Consider the following 16,594-nt stretch of genomic DNA (forward strand, 5'->3'; position numbering starts at 1 on the left):
GCGATACCAGGAGGATTAGGGAAGGGTGGTGGGGAAGGGGGAATTAATCCCGAGGATCAACCTAGAACCTCCTCCCAGGAGGATGAATAATGGAAAAGTGGGTAGGGGGCGACAGAGGATGATATAAGATATGGAAAAAATAATCTATAACTTATCAAGGGTTCGTGAGGAAGGGTAGGCAGGGGAGGGAAGAAATGGGGAGCTGATATCAGGGGCTCAAGTGGGAAGAGAATGCTTTGAAAATGATGATGGCGGCATATGTGCAAATGTGCTTGGCACACTGGATGAGTTGTATTGATTGTGATAAGAGATGCAAGAGCCCCCAGTAAAAGTATTTTTTAAAAGAGAAATGGAAGTGCTTTGAGTATTTCCAATTAGGACACTGTTGAACTGAATGCCTTCTAACGACATCTCATTAGTAATAAACTTGAGGAGCACTTTCCAGAGTTTTGTGTAAGTGCCCTGAAATCGTTCACACTGGAGCAGGACATTTAGAAGGCGCGAGACACAAATGCAAGGACGCCTGATGCAAAGCCGGTGATTCTTCCCGCGGGTGGTACCGCCTGAGCAGTGGAGTGGGATTTTCTAATAATGTTTTCAAATATTTGTATTCCATGTGGATCGTATGATTCACAAGCTGGATTATCATCAGTGCTCTGTTTTGCATTCCTGGCACATGAGGATCGCGGCCTGAAATGCGCTGTATCCCTAACTGAAGCTGGCCGCTCGCTCCAGTGCAGACGCAGCTGCTCTGCAGATCTTCGCCTATAATGTAGCATGCTTGTCTCTTCTTTCTTTTTAGCACTAACACACTATATCCAAGTGAAGTATAACTTTGGGAAAACACTGCACATGACGAGTTTGCTTTAAAGAATGTAAAAATTATGAAATGGCATTTTCACAATAATGTAAAGCACTAGGAATAATTTTCGGAGTTAGCGCTGTTTTAAAATGCAAAGTATTGCCGAAAGTTTTCATCACCATCGCGTTATTATTAGTGGCAGGGTTTTCTAATTTCATGTAAAGGAGTTTCTCCCTCCAGCTGTACTTTATTAATTACTGTTTCTGGGCTATTAATTACTGTTTCGGGGTGGGGGGTGCCCTCCCACTGGTGAATTCAATGTTTGCTTGATTTTTTTCCCCATTGCTATTTTTTAAAAAAACAACAAGAGTTCAATTTGTAAATGAGATTAGCATCTTCTAGCAAAGTGACGATGTAAGTGAGAATAATATGCAGTAAAAGCAATCTTTTCTCAACCCAGTTAATGGTTTTCAATTTTACAGATAATTTAAGTCAATTGTGTGAAGCCAGAGGTCAGAGTTTCATCATCCCTTTGTAGCTGGAACTCAGCTTAGGCTCAGGGAGGCTGAAAGGACTGTTTCTCACTGAGCAGATGTTCTGTTTCTCGTTAAGCCCAATCGTCACAGTGCTGAACCCTACCAGGATAAAGAGGCAAATGACTCACATGTAAAAATAGATGCAGTGTTTGGGGATAAGCTGGTCATAATCATGATAAAATGAGATATTAAATTAGCAGTAGAGTTTTTAAAGGAACTGATAGAAAATAACTCCCTCACCCCAGGGGGGGGGGGGGAAGGCTCTACTAGAAAGAATAAATCCGAACTTTTTGTTTAATTAGCTTTCTGACCAAGAGCCGATCAATGTATATGCATTTTTTCATCTACTACATTAGCAAGAGGAAACATGTTGTAGCTAACTTGTTATATATGTGTGTATAGTTAGGTGTGGACAACAGTGTAGGTAATGTAAAGATCGTATACATTTGGAAATTTGATTTTGGGTTTTTGTGTCCAACAACTGGTTAGAATCCTTGCCTCTCCACTTTCTTGTTGTATGACCCTGGACAATTTAGTCTGTAGATTCGAGCTTCAAGTGTGTCCTTTGCACAGTTGAAATATCCGTGGCACCCAGATGTAGTAGCTCCCGTCCAAGGAACCTGGGGCATCGTGGTCACAAGTTGGGCTGTGATTTGCACTGGGCTTTGGTTCAGAAGGTCAACAGTCAGAGTACCAGCAGCTCCTCGGGAGACAGAGGGGTTTTCTACTGCTGGGAACTCACAGAGGTTGCTATGCATTAGCATCTACTCACTGGCAGTGAGTTGAGCTGCTTGTTTGTTGATGGGCAGAAAGAGGAGTAAAGAGAGGCAGCTGATGGAAACAACCATGGTGCAGAGTTTGGAGCTGGTTGGTGATAACTAGTTTTATAATTATTAAATGAATAATGAATGGAATAATTTCTGGGTAATGGCTTTTCTTTCCCAATTTTTCTTGGCGAGCCATTTGTTTTGAAATCATAAATTGGTTTAAATCAAATTAGACACTAGAACCTCACCTCACATTGTCCTGGCGCCTGTGCCTTGGCACTCCCTCATGCTGAGGGCTTAGCATTGGTTTAATAAATTACATAGTGGGGACAGGGCTGGATCCCAGGCAGACAACCGTGTGAACAAGATCTGGTCGCTGTACCTATAGATTGTAGAGTCTAAGAGGATTATTATTTGCACTGAGCAGGGATGACTGAGTGTAATTCTGCTAAGAAAAGGAGTTGTGACACAGACACCATGCGCAAACATTTGTATGTATGTCAGCATGGATCAGCTGCTCATCCTCTAAGACCTAATGCCAGGGCAGCCTCTCTATGAGGTGCCTTCCTATTGCTTACGGCAGAAATAGCAGTGATACTCTTGGGTTCCCACCACGCTTTGTCAGCACTTAGAGCACCCCACAGGGCTCTGTGACATACTGGTCCCCGCCAGTTGGTTTCTTCTGTGTCTGAAGCTTCTTAAAAAGCAAAGTGAACAAAAGTCTGACCTTTTCATCTTTGTGATCTCCAATGCCAGTGCACTCCTTGCCAGATGATAAATGTACAACCAGTGCTTCTTGGCTCAACTAAGGACAAGAGACTATCTGGATTTGGTTATTAAATATTTATCAAGTGCTTACCATGTGCCAAATATTGTAGGCATGGGGGACTAAACAATGAAGGGTAATTTGCCTTCCCTTATCAAACCTGCATCCCAGTGGTGAAGATCATCAGCATATAAACAAATGTAGACATAAATAAGGCCAGTTGGGATATATGCCCAGAAGAATACAGAAGGACAAAAGAATTGAAAAGGATGGAGGCTTCAGTTTTAGACTCGGGGAGTCAGAACAAGCCTCACCTCACTGAAGAGGTAGTGACATCTAGATAGAGACCGAGTTACTTACAGGGCCAAACTGTCTTGTGGAAGAGCATTCCAGGCAGAGGGGTAAGCCAGTGGGAAGACATGGCCAGTGGGAAGACATGGCTAGAAGACAGGAAGAACATGTCTCAAATGCTTGAGAGACAGCAGACGAGGGCATTCTGGCTGGAGCGCGATGAGTGAGAGGAATGTGATGGGAAGTTGACCTGGATGGCAGATGCTCCTGGGCCAGGACACTCTTGGCCATGGTAAGTTTAGATTTTATTCAGAGTCGCGTGGGAAGCTATATAAATGCGGGGTTTTGAGCCAGGGAATAGCATGATCTGATTTATCTTTTGAAAGAATCAATCCTCCTGTTGTGTAGGAGGTTAAAGGAGCAAGAATGGAAATAATGAATATTGTCCAGAAGTTGTTTCATTGGTCCAGGTGAGAGAAGATGATAGTGTGGACTAGTTTGGACTAGGATAGACTGAATCGTTTGCATGGGCTTCTCTGTATAAGAGCTGGTGACATGTAAGTTGTTAAAATTACAAGCGTACACCTCTAATATAAGCATTAAAGTAGATCAGCGAGATGGTGTGTGTTTAGTGGACCAATAGACTGAGAAATAAAAGCCAGGTTTTGGGTCCAGCTTTCCTTTCCAGTAGGTGTATAACCTTGGGGCAGTCTTCTACTCTCTGTGAAATATAGATTGAGGGGCTCAATTAATTTCCTTCCTACTGTAATGGTCTTAGAATTCACTGAAAAACAAACAAATATGCATTGAATGTTCACTGTATTGAGGCATTTTTAGTGGCTCCCAAAGTGCTGTAAAACTTCCTGGTCCACAAGGTAGCTATTCAGAGAAGATTTTGCCAAACTGTAATTGGTGGTGTCAATTATAGATGAACAGAAGACGGTCAAAGAAAGGGTAAACATTAGTAAAGACTGAATCAGGTGGTGGTCACTTGAGATAGGGCTAGGTAATAGAAGAAGAAAGGCATGCTGGGTAGGCAAAGAAGTATTAATGAGCATAGCATAACAATGGCTTATGAGGAATGGAGATGCAGTCAACATCAGCCTGACTGTGCTAGAGGGTAAGTGGACAATAGAGAGAATATTAAAATCTAGGCAAAACCATTCAGGTTTCACAAAGATGAGAACTGGGCGCTGTCCTAGATTCCTCAGTAGCTACTGTGTTGCAAATAGTCATCAGGGAACATCCTTGCTTTGTACTCTGAGAAAGGCAGGAAGCTACCTGGTTTCAAGTAGTGTGCAGACGTTTTCTCTACGCCTCCTTATTTAGTAATCATAACACCTGTGATGATCAGAAAGCAATTATAGCACAAAGAAGCTAATGTTCGGAGAGCTCAATCAGACCTAGTTTAAAGATTTTGTGCCTTATGAGATGATTAAAGAGAAGTTTGGAATGGACTTTGGTCTGATTCTGGAAGGTGTGATGAGAGAGAATCTTCTGTCCAGAAGCATTCCTCTTGTGACCCCTTAGCAGTAGGAGTGGAAGAGAGGCAATAGAGTGAAGAGACTGTTTTGAAGGAGAAGAGCTTGGGGACTGTGGACAATGAAAGCGGGACCTAAAAAGACATTGAGGTCTTACTCCCGGATATCTAGTGCAGGTTTGCGCTGTGATTTCTGGTGATTGGGGCTGGAGACAGCCTGAGGGACCAGGGATAGGAGGCTGTCATATTTGAGAATGTAGAGTTTTAGAAGTCATTAAGTATTTAAATAGATAGAAAAGTGCTGGGAGCCCTCAACATAGTAGTAGTTTAAGTCATAAGAAAGAAGTCTTAGAAAACTGTGAGAGTGAATCATGAGAGAGAGCAAAGGGCTTTGAGAGCTAGTACTTTTTGTATGAAAAGTCACCTAAGTTGCTGAGTGAAAATGGCAGGGTCGCAGGGCCTGACCTCTGACTTCCTAAGGGGGAAATGTTAATTAAATTCAGTCATCAGTACAATCCTGATTCCTATGTGGCCGAGGCCAGACATGTCTCATCTTCCGACCTTCTGTATTACTTGCGGCACCAATCATCCCTCCCAAGGCATGCTCCACTTCTTTGTTGGGTTTGATAATCAGCAATGTAGCAATTGCCATACAAAAACATATAGACCATATTCATGATTGTGGGGTTTAACTTGGGAAGTTATCACATTACCATTTAGGATTGGGAATACTCCAAAAACAGTTCTTCAGTCAAAGCAGCCTCTTTGGAAAGTAAAAGGAAATAGAGGAAAGAACCAGGAGGCAAAGGACATTTATAGAGGTCCAAATACAGGCATGTACATATGTAAATAGATATAACGAGAGGGGCATATCTATCTGTTAAGAATTAAGGTTGCAGATAGACATTGGGCCTCGACTCCAGTACTCCCTCAACACAAGAACACTTTGCTCTAATAATGTGGCATTCTGTGATGCTCACCTTCCCAACAAGATTGCTGAAGACAAATGTGTGCATAAGCAAATGTGAAGAAAGCTGATGGTGCCTGGCTATCAAAAGATATAGCCTCAAAGAAAAAAAAAAGATATAGCCTCTGGGGTCTTAAAGGCTAGAAGATAAACAAGCAACCATCTAGCTGAGAAGCAACAAAGCCCACGTGGAAGAAACACACCAGCCTGTGTGATCATGAGGTGTCGATAGGATCAGGTATCAGGCATCTAAGACCCAGAACAAAGTCACACCCAAGGTGAATTGCGGGGCAGGGGCATAGTGTAGACAATTGGACATCCCCCTATAGAGGAGTCACAGGGAAGAAATGAACCAATCAGGGTGTAGTATAGCACCGATGAACTTTCCTTTAGTTCTTTGGTGCTTCCTTCCCCCGACTACCATGACCTCACTTCTACCTTACAAATCGGATTAGACTAGAACATGCACAATGCTACAGACAAGAGCCCACAACACAGGGAATCCAGGACAGATAAACCCCTCAGGGCCAACAATGAGAGTAGAGATATCAGGAGGATTAGGGTAGGGGGGGGGAACTGATCACAAAGATCAACCTATAGCCCCATCTCAGGGGGACAAACAATGGAAAAGTGGGTGAGGGGTGATGGAGGGCGATATAACATATGAAAATAATAATCTATAACTTATCAAGGTTTCGTGAGGGAGAGGGCAGGTGGGGGAGGTAGGGAGAAGAAATGGGAGCTGTTATCAGGGGATCAAGTGGGAAGAGAATGCTTTGAAAGTGATGGCGGCATATGTACAAATGTACTTGACACACTGGATGAATGTGTGGATTGTGATAAGAGATGTGAGAGTCCCCAATAAAAGTACTTAATTTAAAAAGAAAAGAATAAAAATAAATAAAATGATTGAAAAAAAAGCAGCCTCTTCTCAGCCATACTGCAGGCAAATGCCCAGAAGGCCTGCCACTCCCAATAAGCCTCAATCCGTGAGGTGCTCAGTTCTAGTTCCGTGGTTAGCAAACTTCGCTCCCCAGGCAAATGCCAGGGCAGCCCCCACTTCATTAGAAGATGTCCTGTCTGAAGCACTGATCTTTGTGGCTCAGTGGGCAGGGAAGTATCCCCGACTCTGTCTGGTCCTCTTGATTCTCCTGCCTCTGTTCCCACCATGCCTCTGCTCTCTCTTTGTCATAACGTCCCCTTCACATCTCTCTTGTCTCCTGGATCAAGGAGATTACTATTCAGAGATCTTTGGGTTCAAAGACTGTTCTTCACTCCCGTCTCTTCTTTCCTGATGGTAGCGAGATCTTCCCTCCTTGTTGCCTCCAGGTTGGCCCAACTTAAACCTAGCAGAATGGCTACAATGGTTTAAATGGACTAATCCCCTTGTTTTGGTTCTATATTACCTCATTTGCATCATTTCACTTCACAGGGTTGTCATGTACCTTGTTTATATTATTAACAAGCTTCCTAATCTCTGTGAACGGCCACAAACACCTCACATTCGCATAGTCTCAGTTGGTGGGAGTTGCAGTAACTGGAGCTCAAGTAGTTCCCTGCGCCACAGTGAAGTTCAGCATAGAGAAATTGTTTTCCACATTGTACTTTGACTTCTACCAGAACTAGATTTTGTTTGTTTCCATAACATAGTAGGATAGATATAAATGAATTTCAGTGCATAATCAAGTTTTTACCCCCGCCCTCAAAAAAATCAGACTTAGTTTATCAAGCAGAATTTGCTAGTTTATTTTTATGTTCCTGTTCCAGTGTATTTTTTTGGTGAGTGCACTGAAAACATTTTGGGGTTTGTATATTTCCAAACGGATTTCTTCTACGAACTTGCATTTTCAGTTGATGGCTGTTGTACAAGGTTGCAGTGTTGCTAGGCCTGTTGGAATGGAAAGTACCAGCATGGCCTCTTTCCTGTGCTGTCTTTTATATGTTTACGTCTTTTATTGCTACCGTATTCTTGGATACACATTTGTTGTTCATTTCTCTCTCTCAATCCTCGCTTATTCTAGCCACCCTCTCTTTCATCGGACAGTTTCTGTTGCTTGGGTTTTAGTCACTGAAAGTTAGAGGCTGTTGGGGATAATTTATGACCTTACAATAATATTTGTATGTGTGTTTTTAAATTAAAATGAATAATACTAGTAGTATATTTAGTCACTGTTAAAATATGCTCCACTCCTGCTGTTGTTCAGCATTAAGAAGCCCAGCTGTCCTAGTAGGTCTTCCATCACGGCTGTCTTTTCTTGCAGGATGAAGACGAGCCGGATTCCCACACCATGGTGAAGACGAGCTCAGAAAGCGTGGGCACGATGCGGGCCACGAGCACCATGAGCGAAGGGGCCCAGACCATGATCGAGCACAACAGCACCATGCTGGAATCGGACTTGGGCACGATGGTTATAAACAGCGAGGATGAGGAAGAAGAAGATGGAACTATGAAAAGTATGTACCCCTTATTCCACTAAAGCCATCTGCTTTCTATTTGGAAAACACAGAAACCAGGATAGAGCAGTCATGGAAAGTGTTGCTCCTTGGCTTTAACAGTTTAAGAAGACATATACATAGACACATATGTGTATGAGTTTGTACATATGGCAAAAATAAACTTTTAAAATATTTTAATACAGCAAAACCCAACAACTCTTTTACTCAAGCTTATAGAACTTTACTTTTTCTTTCTTTTTTTTAAATTCAAAGATCATTTTATTGGGAGCTTTTACAACTCTTTTAACAATCTTCAAATATATCAAGCATATTTGTACATATGTTTCCATTATTCTCTTCTAGACAGTTACTTTCTGTTGAGCCCTTGGTATCAGCTCCTCTTTTTTTCTCTCTCCACCCTCCCTGGTGACCCATTGATAAATTATAAATTATTATTATTTTCGTATTTCATCCTAACCGCTATCTCCCTTCCACCATGGTTTCTGTTGTTCATCCGCCTGGAGACGGTTGGTGGTGGTGGTGGTGTGTGTGTGTTTATGTGTCGATCATTGGAATTGATTCCCCCTTCCTGCCCTCCTGTCCCTGCCTTCCCTCTCCCCTCCTGGTATCACTATTCCTATTCCTTGAACTATTCCTAGAACTTACCCTTTTCTATCGAAGGGTCCTAGCTCATCATTTGATGTGTAAAATATTTTAGAGCAAGAAAGACAGTGTTCTTAATGTTTACTTTTCCAATTAAAAAATGAACCTAAAGTACTGCTCCAATAGATTCAATGTAGTACTGTTTCACGTGGTCTAAATGGTTGGTTAACTCCCAGTGACAGGCAAAGCGAGGCATAAGGGCTGAGGGAGGAACAAGAGAAACCCTGGAAAGAAATGTCAAGGCTGCACCATACAAGGGGCTTCCAAAAGTTCATGGGAAAATTCCATTATCTTTCAATTCCATTTTTTCCATGAATTTTTGGAAGCCCTGTTCACGTCAGTGCTTACTTACCACTGCTCCTTACCACACGGGTAAGGCGCTGCGCCAGGGCTGCTCCAGGGGCTCAGAGGAGGACTCAGGTCTTCTTTCTGACCTCCACCACTTACAGGAGGGATGTCTTAGACTAGCACTTCTTCTTTTAATCGCTTTTTAAGATATTGCCGCGATAACAAGGTTTTGTGCGTTCACAGATGGATTGTCACCTCTTCATACCTACCGACCCGTCTTTTCTGTATACCGTCCAAGTGATCGTTGTCATTTCAAAGTCTAAGCACTAGGCTGTCTCCTGCTACACAGTACTGCTTTTAAATGGCACAAATGCAGAAATACACAACTTGTTCCATCAGGAAGGAGGTTGCTAACTACAGGGTTAGAAGTTTGAAACCACCAGCCACTCAGTGGGAGAAAGAGGAAGCTTTCCACCCACCCACTCCTATGAAAATTCACAGCCTGGGAAACCCATAGAGGCAGGGTCCATTCTGTCCTATAAAGTTGCTATGAGTTGGAATTGACTTGATATATTGAAACTATTGTAGAGCCTAGACATTTGTGAAATTCAAATGATTTGCTGGTGCTGTAAGATGAGTTTAAGAATTTCTTTTGGCTACTCCTGTGTTGCTGTCTCTCCCCCCCCCCCCACTCCCTACCCCCATTAGGCTTAGGCTGCTTGATAAGTAGGGTGCCTATTTCAGAGCTTCAAGTCACTTGGCTCCTTGCTTGGCTTTCTTCATACCTCCAAATGTATAACTCTTATGGTTGTGCACTTTGAAAAGGGAGGGTCAAGAGGCACAAAATGCAAACTAGATCCTGTGTGGTTAATCCTGACAGTGTTATGAATTTGGGCGTGTCGCCTCCCTGGTGGGTCTTCTGACCCTCTGCCCTGGAAAGCAGCCTCAGCTTGGACATCCTGAAATTCTTGGCTTGGCATTAGATTAGTATGGATATCCATAACGGGTATGGATATCCATAACGGGGATATCCATAACGGGTCCCCCCACCAAGTCTGATGGCTGTATGGCCTTCAAAGCCAGCCCTCCTTCGGGTACAAGCCAGATGGCCTGTAGATTGCAAAACACTCAGTGATAAGATAGTTGCAGGTAATTTCCCATAAGCATGGAGCAACATTTTGTCCACAAACATATCTGCTTCTTTTAATCAAGCTTTATGACTCGAAGTAGACCACTTAGAATATCATTGAGAGCTTGATTGAACACCTAAGAAGTTATAATCTAATCTTAGTATATTTAATAGTAGTTTTTAAAAATGAGTCCATAAAAATGAGGAGCTGATTACCAAGGGCTCAAGTAGAAAGCAAATGTTTTGAGAATGATGATGGCAACAAATGTGCTGGACACAATGGATGTATATATGGATTATGAGAAGTGTTGTACGAGCCCCCAATAAAATGATGTTTTTAAAGTACAGTAGAGTACAATTCATGTAGTGTGTTCGAATTTGAAGAAGAGATAGGGGTTGATATTTTAGCAATCATCATGCTTTAAACTTACAGGGTAGGTGCACACACATTTTGAGCAGTCACCTTTAGCTTCGACAGTGGAGAAATCACTCAGGAGACTTATGTTCACATTGTATGGCCCCAGTGTCATTATTTTGTCAGTCACAGATTTCACCAAAAACTTGTTTTTAGGACGAGTACTTTGTGGTTTATATGGTTGTAATAGTTTTTTGTGCTTCAGCAGGTTTGAAGTCCCATGAGCCAACTTCCCATTTAAGTTTCTGCAATTTGACATCATCCTTCACTGTTCCCCAGAACCTAATCATGTGATGCTAGTATAACCCCAGGGCTGCCATATTATAGTAAGCAATTGCAAAGAATGTGAAGAAGCTATTGGTACATACCTTGCTTTTCCTGAAACCACAATTATTTTGAGTTTTGTATTTTTTTTTCCTCATGGTAGAAATTTCCTTGAATACTTCTTAGATTAGTTGAGTTAAGCTCTCAGTTCACAACTCATTGGTCGAAGCCTCCTTTGCTAATGTGTCTTTAGCATATTTTTGTTGCCTGTGTATATTATAGCAATATGTTAGTTTTGCTTTTTTACAATTTCTGGAAGGTTACATTGTGTGCCAGAGAATCTGATTTTCATCTTCTTTTCCACTGGAGCTTCAAATGAAATGCCTGATTTAACATTCTTGTCCGTTTAAATTACCGTAGGCTTAATTTTTCTCTTTTATATCTTTATCCAGGAAGTAAACATTACAGACCTGTTTCCCTGCCCCATGAACAGGTGGTGATCTGACTAGAGGAAGCTAAAATATTAGAAATTGTTTTGAAGTAGAGAAAAATGGCAATAAGTACTTAAAACATTTGTTCATAGATGGGGCGGGCACAAACCCCGAGAACATGTCAAAAGCATGACCTTCTTTCTCAAAGCCTGTTTTCCTCAGTGAAAGTCTGTCTGTCACTTGCTCACCCCACTCTTCCCTCTCCGTTCTCTTGGGGACCTCCGCCTGCCCTGTGCCAGGTCCAGGCTCACCTTGGTAGCTGAGGTCGTTCACACTGCAGTGCCCACCAATGTGTGTGCGTCCATCTCCACGTCTGCCTTCCGTGTTATGCTGACCCTCAGATCGTATTCTTCTGTGTGATCCTCCAGATGGCCCACTGCCAGCTAGACTTAGGACCAATTGACCACGGCAAGAAGTAGGTTGGTTATAAGGAAATCAGTGTTTGGGACTTTTTATTTTGAGGACGTCGATTAGGACCAGGTCAAGAATAGATCGGCATCAAATTGGTGAGGTGGTGGGGTGGCAGGCGTCCTTGGGGGTGAATTGAGAAGAACAACGGCTTCAGCAGGGAGACTGCCAGGCGGCCTTTGCCCTTGTTCCGCTACGCTCTGCTCAGGTAGCCCTGTCTCTCGGTGGGACTTCTGGTTTCCGGAACCAGAACACTCTAGGTGCCCCGAGGGGAACCTCTCCCTGGTGGGTTTTCTGAGAAAGTGCTGCAGACTCCAGCCTGGTTGTTCAGTTTGTGTGCCTGCGGTCTCTCCACACAGATGGGATGGTGAGGTGTGCCTTGCTCAGAGTGCTGTGTAAATCCCCTCTGCCACATAATAGTAAATGCTCTTGGAATATTGATTCATGAATGAAATCAAGTACAGTAGAGGGGGAGTCAAATTTTACTACAAGTATGGCCTTGTAGTAGGGTCACAGATGCACGGCTCTGAGAGTCCAGGGGACCCTCAGATCAACTTCCTATCTTTAGAACTGTAAGCTCTGACTTGGCGGGAAACGTCTTTTCGTATCCCTGCCTTTCACCTCACAAAACAGACTCTTGGAAAGTATGTTCCTTAAGGTAGCCATTCAGTGAGGTTCTCTGATGGATCTATAGAGAAGGTTCTATTGGGAAAATGCACGTTTAACTGGATATACATTATTGAATAACGATATTATACATTAGCTTATGAAAGCTCTGAAAATTCTATAGTAGGGAAACCTGCTTATTAAAAGTGTATGACCCAGGCTTTCTTTACCTACCTTATCATGAAAAGCTGCTAAGAAGGAGCATATCAGCTGTTAACCTCCTGTGTGAGCTCTGTCTATGAAGCACGGAGTTCCGGGCAGGGCTGGCCCCGCGGGTGCTCACCAGCCCCGGGCCATGGGCACACTCCTCTTGGATTTCTCTCTGGGGCTTAGAGACCATGCTTCGTCACTTCATCCACGCTCGTGTTCACAGAGCCTCTAGTCCACACCTCTCTCCTGGCCCTCTGGGCAAAACTCTGTGAGCTAACCTTGGCCCACCTTTACGACAACACGCTGTGCGTTCAGTGCTGAGTGAGAAAAATGTCCCATCTGCTCAGACGAGGGCCTTCGGTCCCTCAGCCCTTAGCCCCATTGCCTTCCTATGGGACTAGGTTTCTCCTGCTACAAAGTGTCTCTCTCAGGTGGTCAGGAAGTCTCCTCCTGTCACCTCCCCTCGCCTTTCAGTAGATGACCTTTTTTCACACAACAGACAGACAAGCCATGAGAAATCTGAGAAGCTGTGTTTTATTGCCAATGAGCTGATTCTAACTCATAGAGACCATACAGGGGAGGGTAGAACTGCCCCTGTAGGTTTCCAAGACTGTGAATCTTTACAAGAGCAGAAACTGCAGGGTCACCGATGGATTTGAACTTCTGATTTTGTAGTTAGCAGCTCAAAGTGGAAACCACTATGCCACCGGGGCTGCTTGAGAAGCCGTTTTAAACATGAGCTTTGGAATAAAAAGGACGTCATTGAATGTCTCTCTGCCTTCATCCTCATTAAATGAACATCAAGCCTTCCGAATTTTTCTGTCTTCTCAACACTTAAATAATTGCACCACCAGGAGAGCATCATTAATTGAAGACCTCGCATGGGCCCGGCATTGTGCTTGCCTTATTTAGTTGTCCCAATGCATTGCTGCGGAGTCCATTCCAGGGCACAGTGATGGGGTAGGGGTGGGGGGGGGGCTGTCCCATGGGGGACTGGGCTGTAATCATTACAGAAGCACACAACCACATCCTTCATTCACAGAGTGGCTGGTGGGTCTGAACCACTGACCTTTCAGTTAGCCCCAAGCCCTTGCCCACTGTGCTGCCAGGGCTCCTTGTAATCCTCATAAGGAACCTGTTAAATAGCATTTTCACGACTATTTACCAATGATGAAGCGGAGACAGAACTGTTCAATGACTTGTGATTTGTAGCAAGTATGTGGTGGAAACAGTATATAGACCCAGTCTTGATCACAAATTCTTGGGCAGAAGTCTTACACATCTGAGACCAGTTTTCAAAGGTGCCCAATGTCATTACAAGTTGGTGTAGACTCACTGAGGAGGAGATCATAACAGAATCATGCCATATCAAGGACAGGGATAAACTGGAGCCTGTTCAGGGGAGAGGTCGTTGGATGGGGAAGTATGAGGAAACCATGTATTAAGAATGGGCAGTGGAGTAGCTAGTTGTGCTTCAGGCTGCATGTACTTATTTATAATAGTCTGTCATAGCTCAATTGATCAGTTTTAAATACTGTTGTAAGTAGTTTTAATTGAGCACGCATTTGTAAAGTTTCTTTGTATATGCCTATGTTTATACAACACCTGTGTACACTTTCACATCATTAATAAGAGAAAACAAATGAGAGTTGTGCCTTGTATTTTTAGGAATTGGTCCTAGAATCAGAGGCAGGATAGAAATAAAAGTGTTAGAACAGATACCAAGGAGGACGAACTGACCATGGCATGTTCCCACGCCCTAGCACAGCCAGTATCCCTTGGCAGTAAGGTAAGGGTAAGACAACTGCCCTGAGCACCCACTTTTCATGTCCTGCTATCTGATTAGAAACATCTCCTCTCCGACTCTGGTGCAGATCCTTCCTCTCCCTCCTGCTCTCAGAATCCACTGCAGCTATAGATTAGATACTTTTTCTCACTAAGGTGTGACATGCCTAGTACTTCTTGATGTTTAGGGTGTGTGTGTGTGTGTGTGTGTGTGTGTGTCCGTCCGTCCCCAGTCCCACCCACACTCTCAAATTACAAAGCCTTGAGCCAAAGGAATAAATTCATTAAGGATGGAATTTCATGTGCCCAGAAACAATGAACAGGGGTGGGAGAGTGTGTAGGGGGAGCATTTACCCAGTTCTCTGTACCTCACCTTTAAAAACCACCAACTCTCTGTGCTTTCCTTAATCACGCACCCCATGCAATACAGATGGAACAGTTATCACCCTGTCCATCTTCTGGTTGGGTTCTGTGCCCATAGTATTATTGGGCACCTAGCAACCTTTCTGTCCAATATGGAAGCTCTTTTTACCTCAGCCAGAGTACTCAGCATATGGATAAGGTGCCGCTGCCGTGGTGTGAAGTGATCCTGTAAGTAGGTGGTCTTGGGGGGTGGTATGTTTAATGTCCTAGGACCCGGACGGACTCTGTTGGTGCATTAATTTTGGCTGGAGGCGACTTCCTCCACTAGCATGAAGTATAGTTGATATTGTTGTTAGACACCGCTGAGTCAATTAATGCAACAGAGTGAACACTGTCCGGCCTGGGCCACCCTCACGATTGTTACCATGTTTGAGCCCATTGTGGCCGCCCCTGGGCCCAATTGATCTTGGTGCTATTACTTAGCATGGTATCCTCCACCAGACTCTGGTCCTCTTGACAGGAATGCCCATGGGATGCTCCCCATCCTTGACCCGAAGAAGACTTCTGGGGGTCCTCCCTCCAAGGCCATTTGTTTATTCTTCTGGCAGTTCAGTAGGCGGGGTTGTCTGAGAAACAAAATCGGTGCCATTCATATGTGTATAAGAAGGAATTTTATATTAAGATGTGACTTAATGTCAAGAAAGCACCTCAACCCAGTCCAACTCAAGTCCCTGGGTCTGATGCTAGCCAGAGGCCTTTCCAGACTCCCGGAACTGAAGGCTGATGACACCGGAAGGCAAAGCATCTGGGGTCATAGGCCAGAGTTGCATAGATCCAATGTGTGTGGAAACGTGGCAGGCCGAAAGCAGCCTCAGACGTTGGCTCTCTCAAGAGTCAGCAGCCCACATGGGGCCACTCCTGGAGGCAGACAGAGAGCCCCAGAAAGGGTAACGGTGAAGGACAAGAGAGAAGTTCTCCCTGTCTCTCTTGTAATAAAGGCCACTCTCCCAAAGAGGCACCATCAGGTTGTGCCCTGATTAATAGGTTGGACCCCACCCCCTTATACGTGGATGCAAATTCAAGTTGACATAAAAGCTAACTACCACAGGCCGCCCATGACACAGTCCGTATTCTTCGCCAACACTAATGCTCAAAGGCTTCAGTTCTTCGGTCTCCTGTGTTTATTGTCCAGCTTTCACATACACACGAGCGATTGAAAGTAGCATGACTTGGGCCAGGTGCACCAGTCGTCAAAGTGACATCTGTGGTCGCCATCTAAAAGACGATTGTCTTTGATCTTCATCAGTAAGTGCTGCATGTCCTCTTCCTTTTCAGCAAGCAAGGCTGTCTCATAAGCATCTTGTGGGTGGTTAGCCAGCCTTCCTCCAGGTCTGATGCTGACTCCCTCTTCATCAAGTCCAGCTTCCCAGCCTGTCTTCTGAGCATACAGATTGGATAGTTTGGTGAAAGGACTGCACCCCTGACACACAAGGTTGACTCTAAACCAGGCTGTACCCCCTTGCCCTGTTCAAATGACAGTCTCAGCACGAGTACAACGTACAGGTTCTGCGTGCGCACAATGTTCTGGAGTCCCCACTCCTAACAAGGCTATTCATAGTTCCTTATGATCCACACGGTCTAATGCCTTTGCGTCATCAATGGACATAACATAATAGCCAAGTATAGGTAAACGTATGTGTTAGTCTTCGTACAGATGAGAACTTCTTTCTCGTCAGTGCCTCAGAAGAAACAGCGCCCACAGACCCACATAGGGGTGGGGGGCGGAGGCTGTTAGGCTACTCGGTTCTCTTTCAGGAAGTCGCTGCTTTTATTTAACCGAACTTCTCAAGATTTTCTCTGGCTGCTTCCTTTTGTTCTGCCTTCAGTGGGGATGAAAAACAGCTGGTCGCTATTTTCAGTGCAAGAA

General features: G+C 44.0%; 1 protein-coding gene across 1 annotated transcript in view; it reads left to right on the top strand.

The window, feature by feature from the left end:
* The window catches only part of STK3 (serine/threonine kinase 3), a 271,704-nt gene that overhangs the window by 182,469 nt on the left and 72,641 nt on the right, over positions 1–16,594 (top strand). Inside the window, exon 9 of the mRNA XM_075549446.1 lies at positions 7,871–8,063. Within this exon, the coding sequence (XP_075405561.1) occupies positions 7,871–8,063 (193 nt within the window). The remainder of the gene's footprint in view (positions 1–7,870; positions 8,064–16,594) is intronic.

Source organism: Tenrec ecaudatus, chromosome 5, assembly GCF_050624435.1.
Source record: "Tenrec ecaudatus isolate mTenEca1 chromosome 5, mTenEca1.hap1, whole genome shotgun sequence".
NCBI classification, from domain to species: domain Eukaryota; kingdom Metazoa; phylum Chordata; class Mammalia; order Afrosoricida; family Tenrecidae; genus Tenrec; species Tenrec ecaudatus.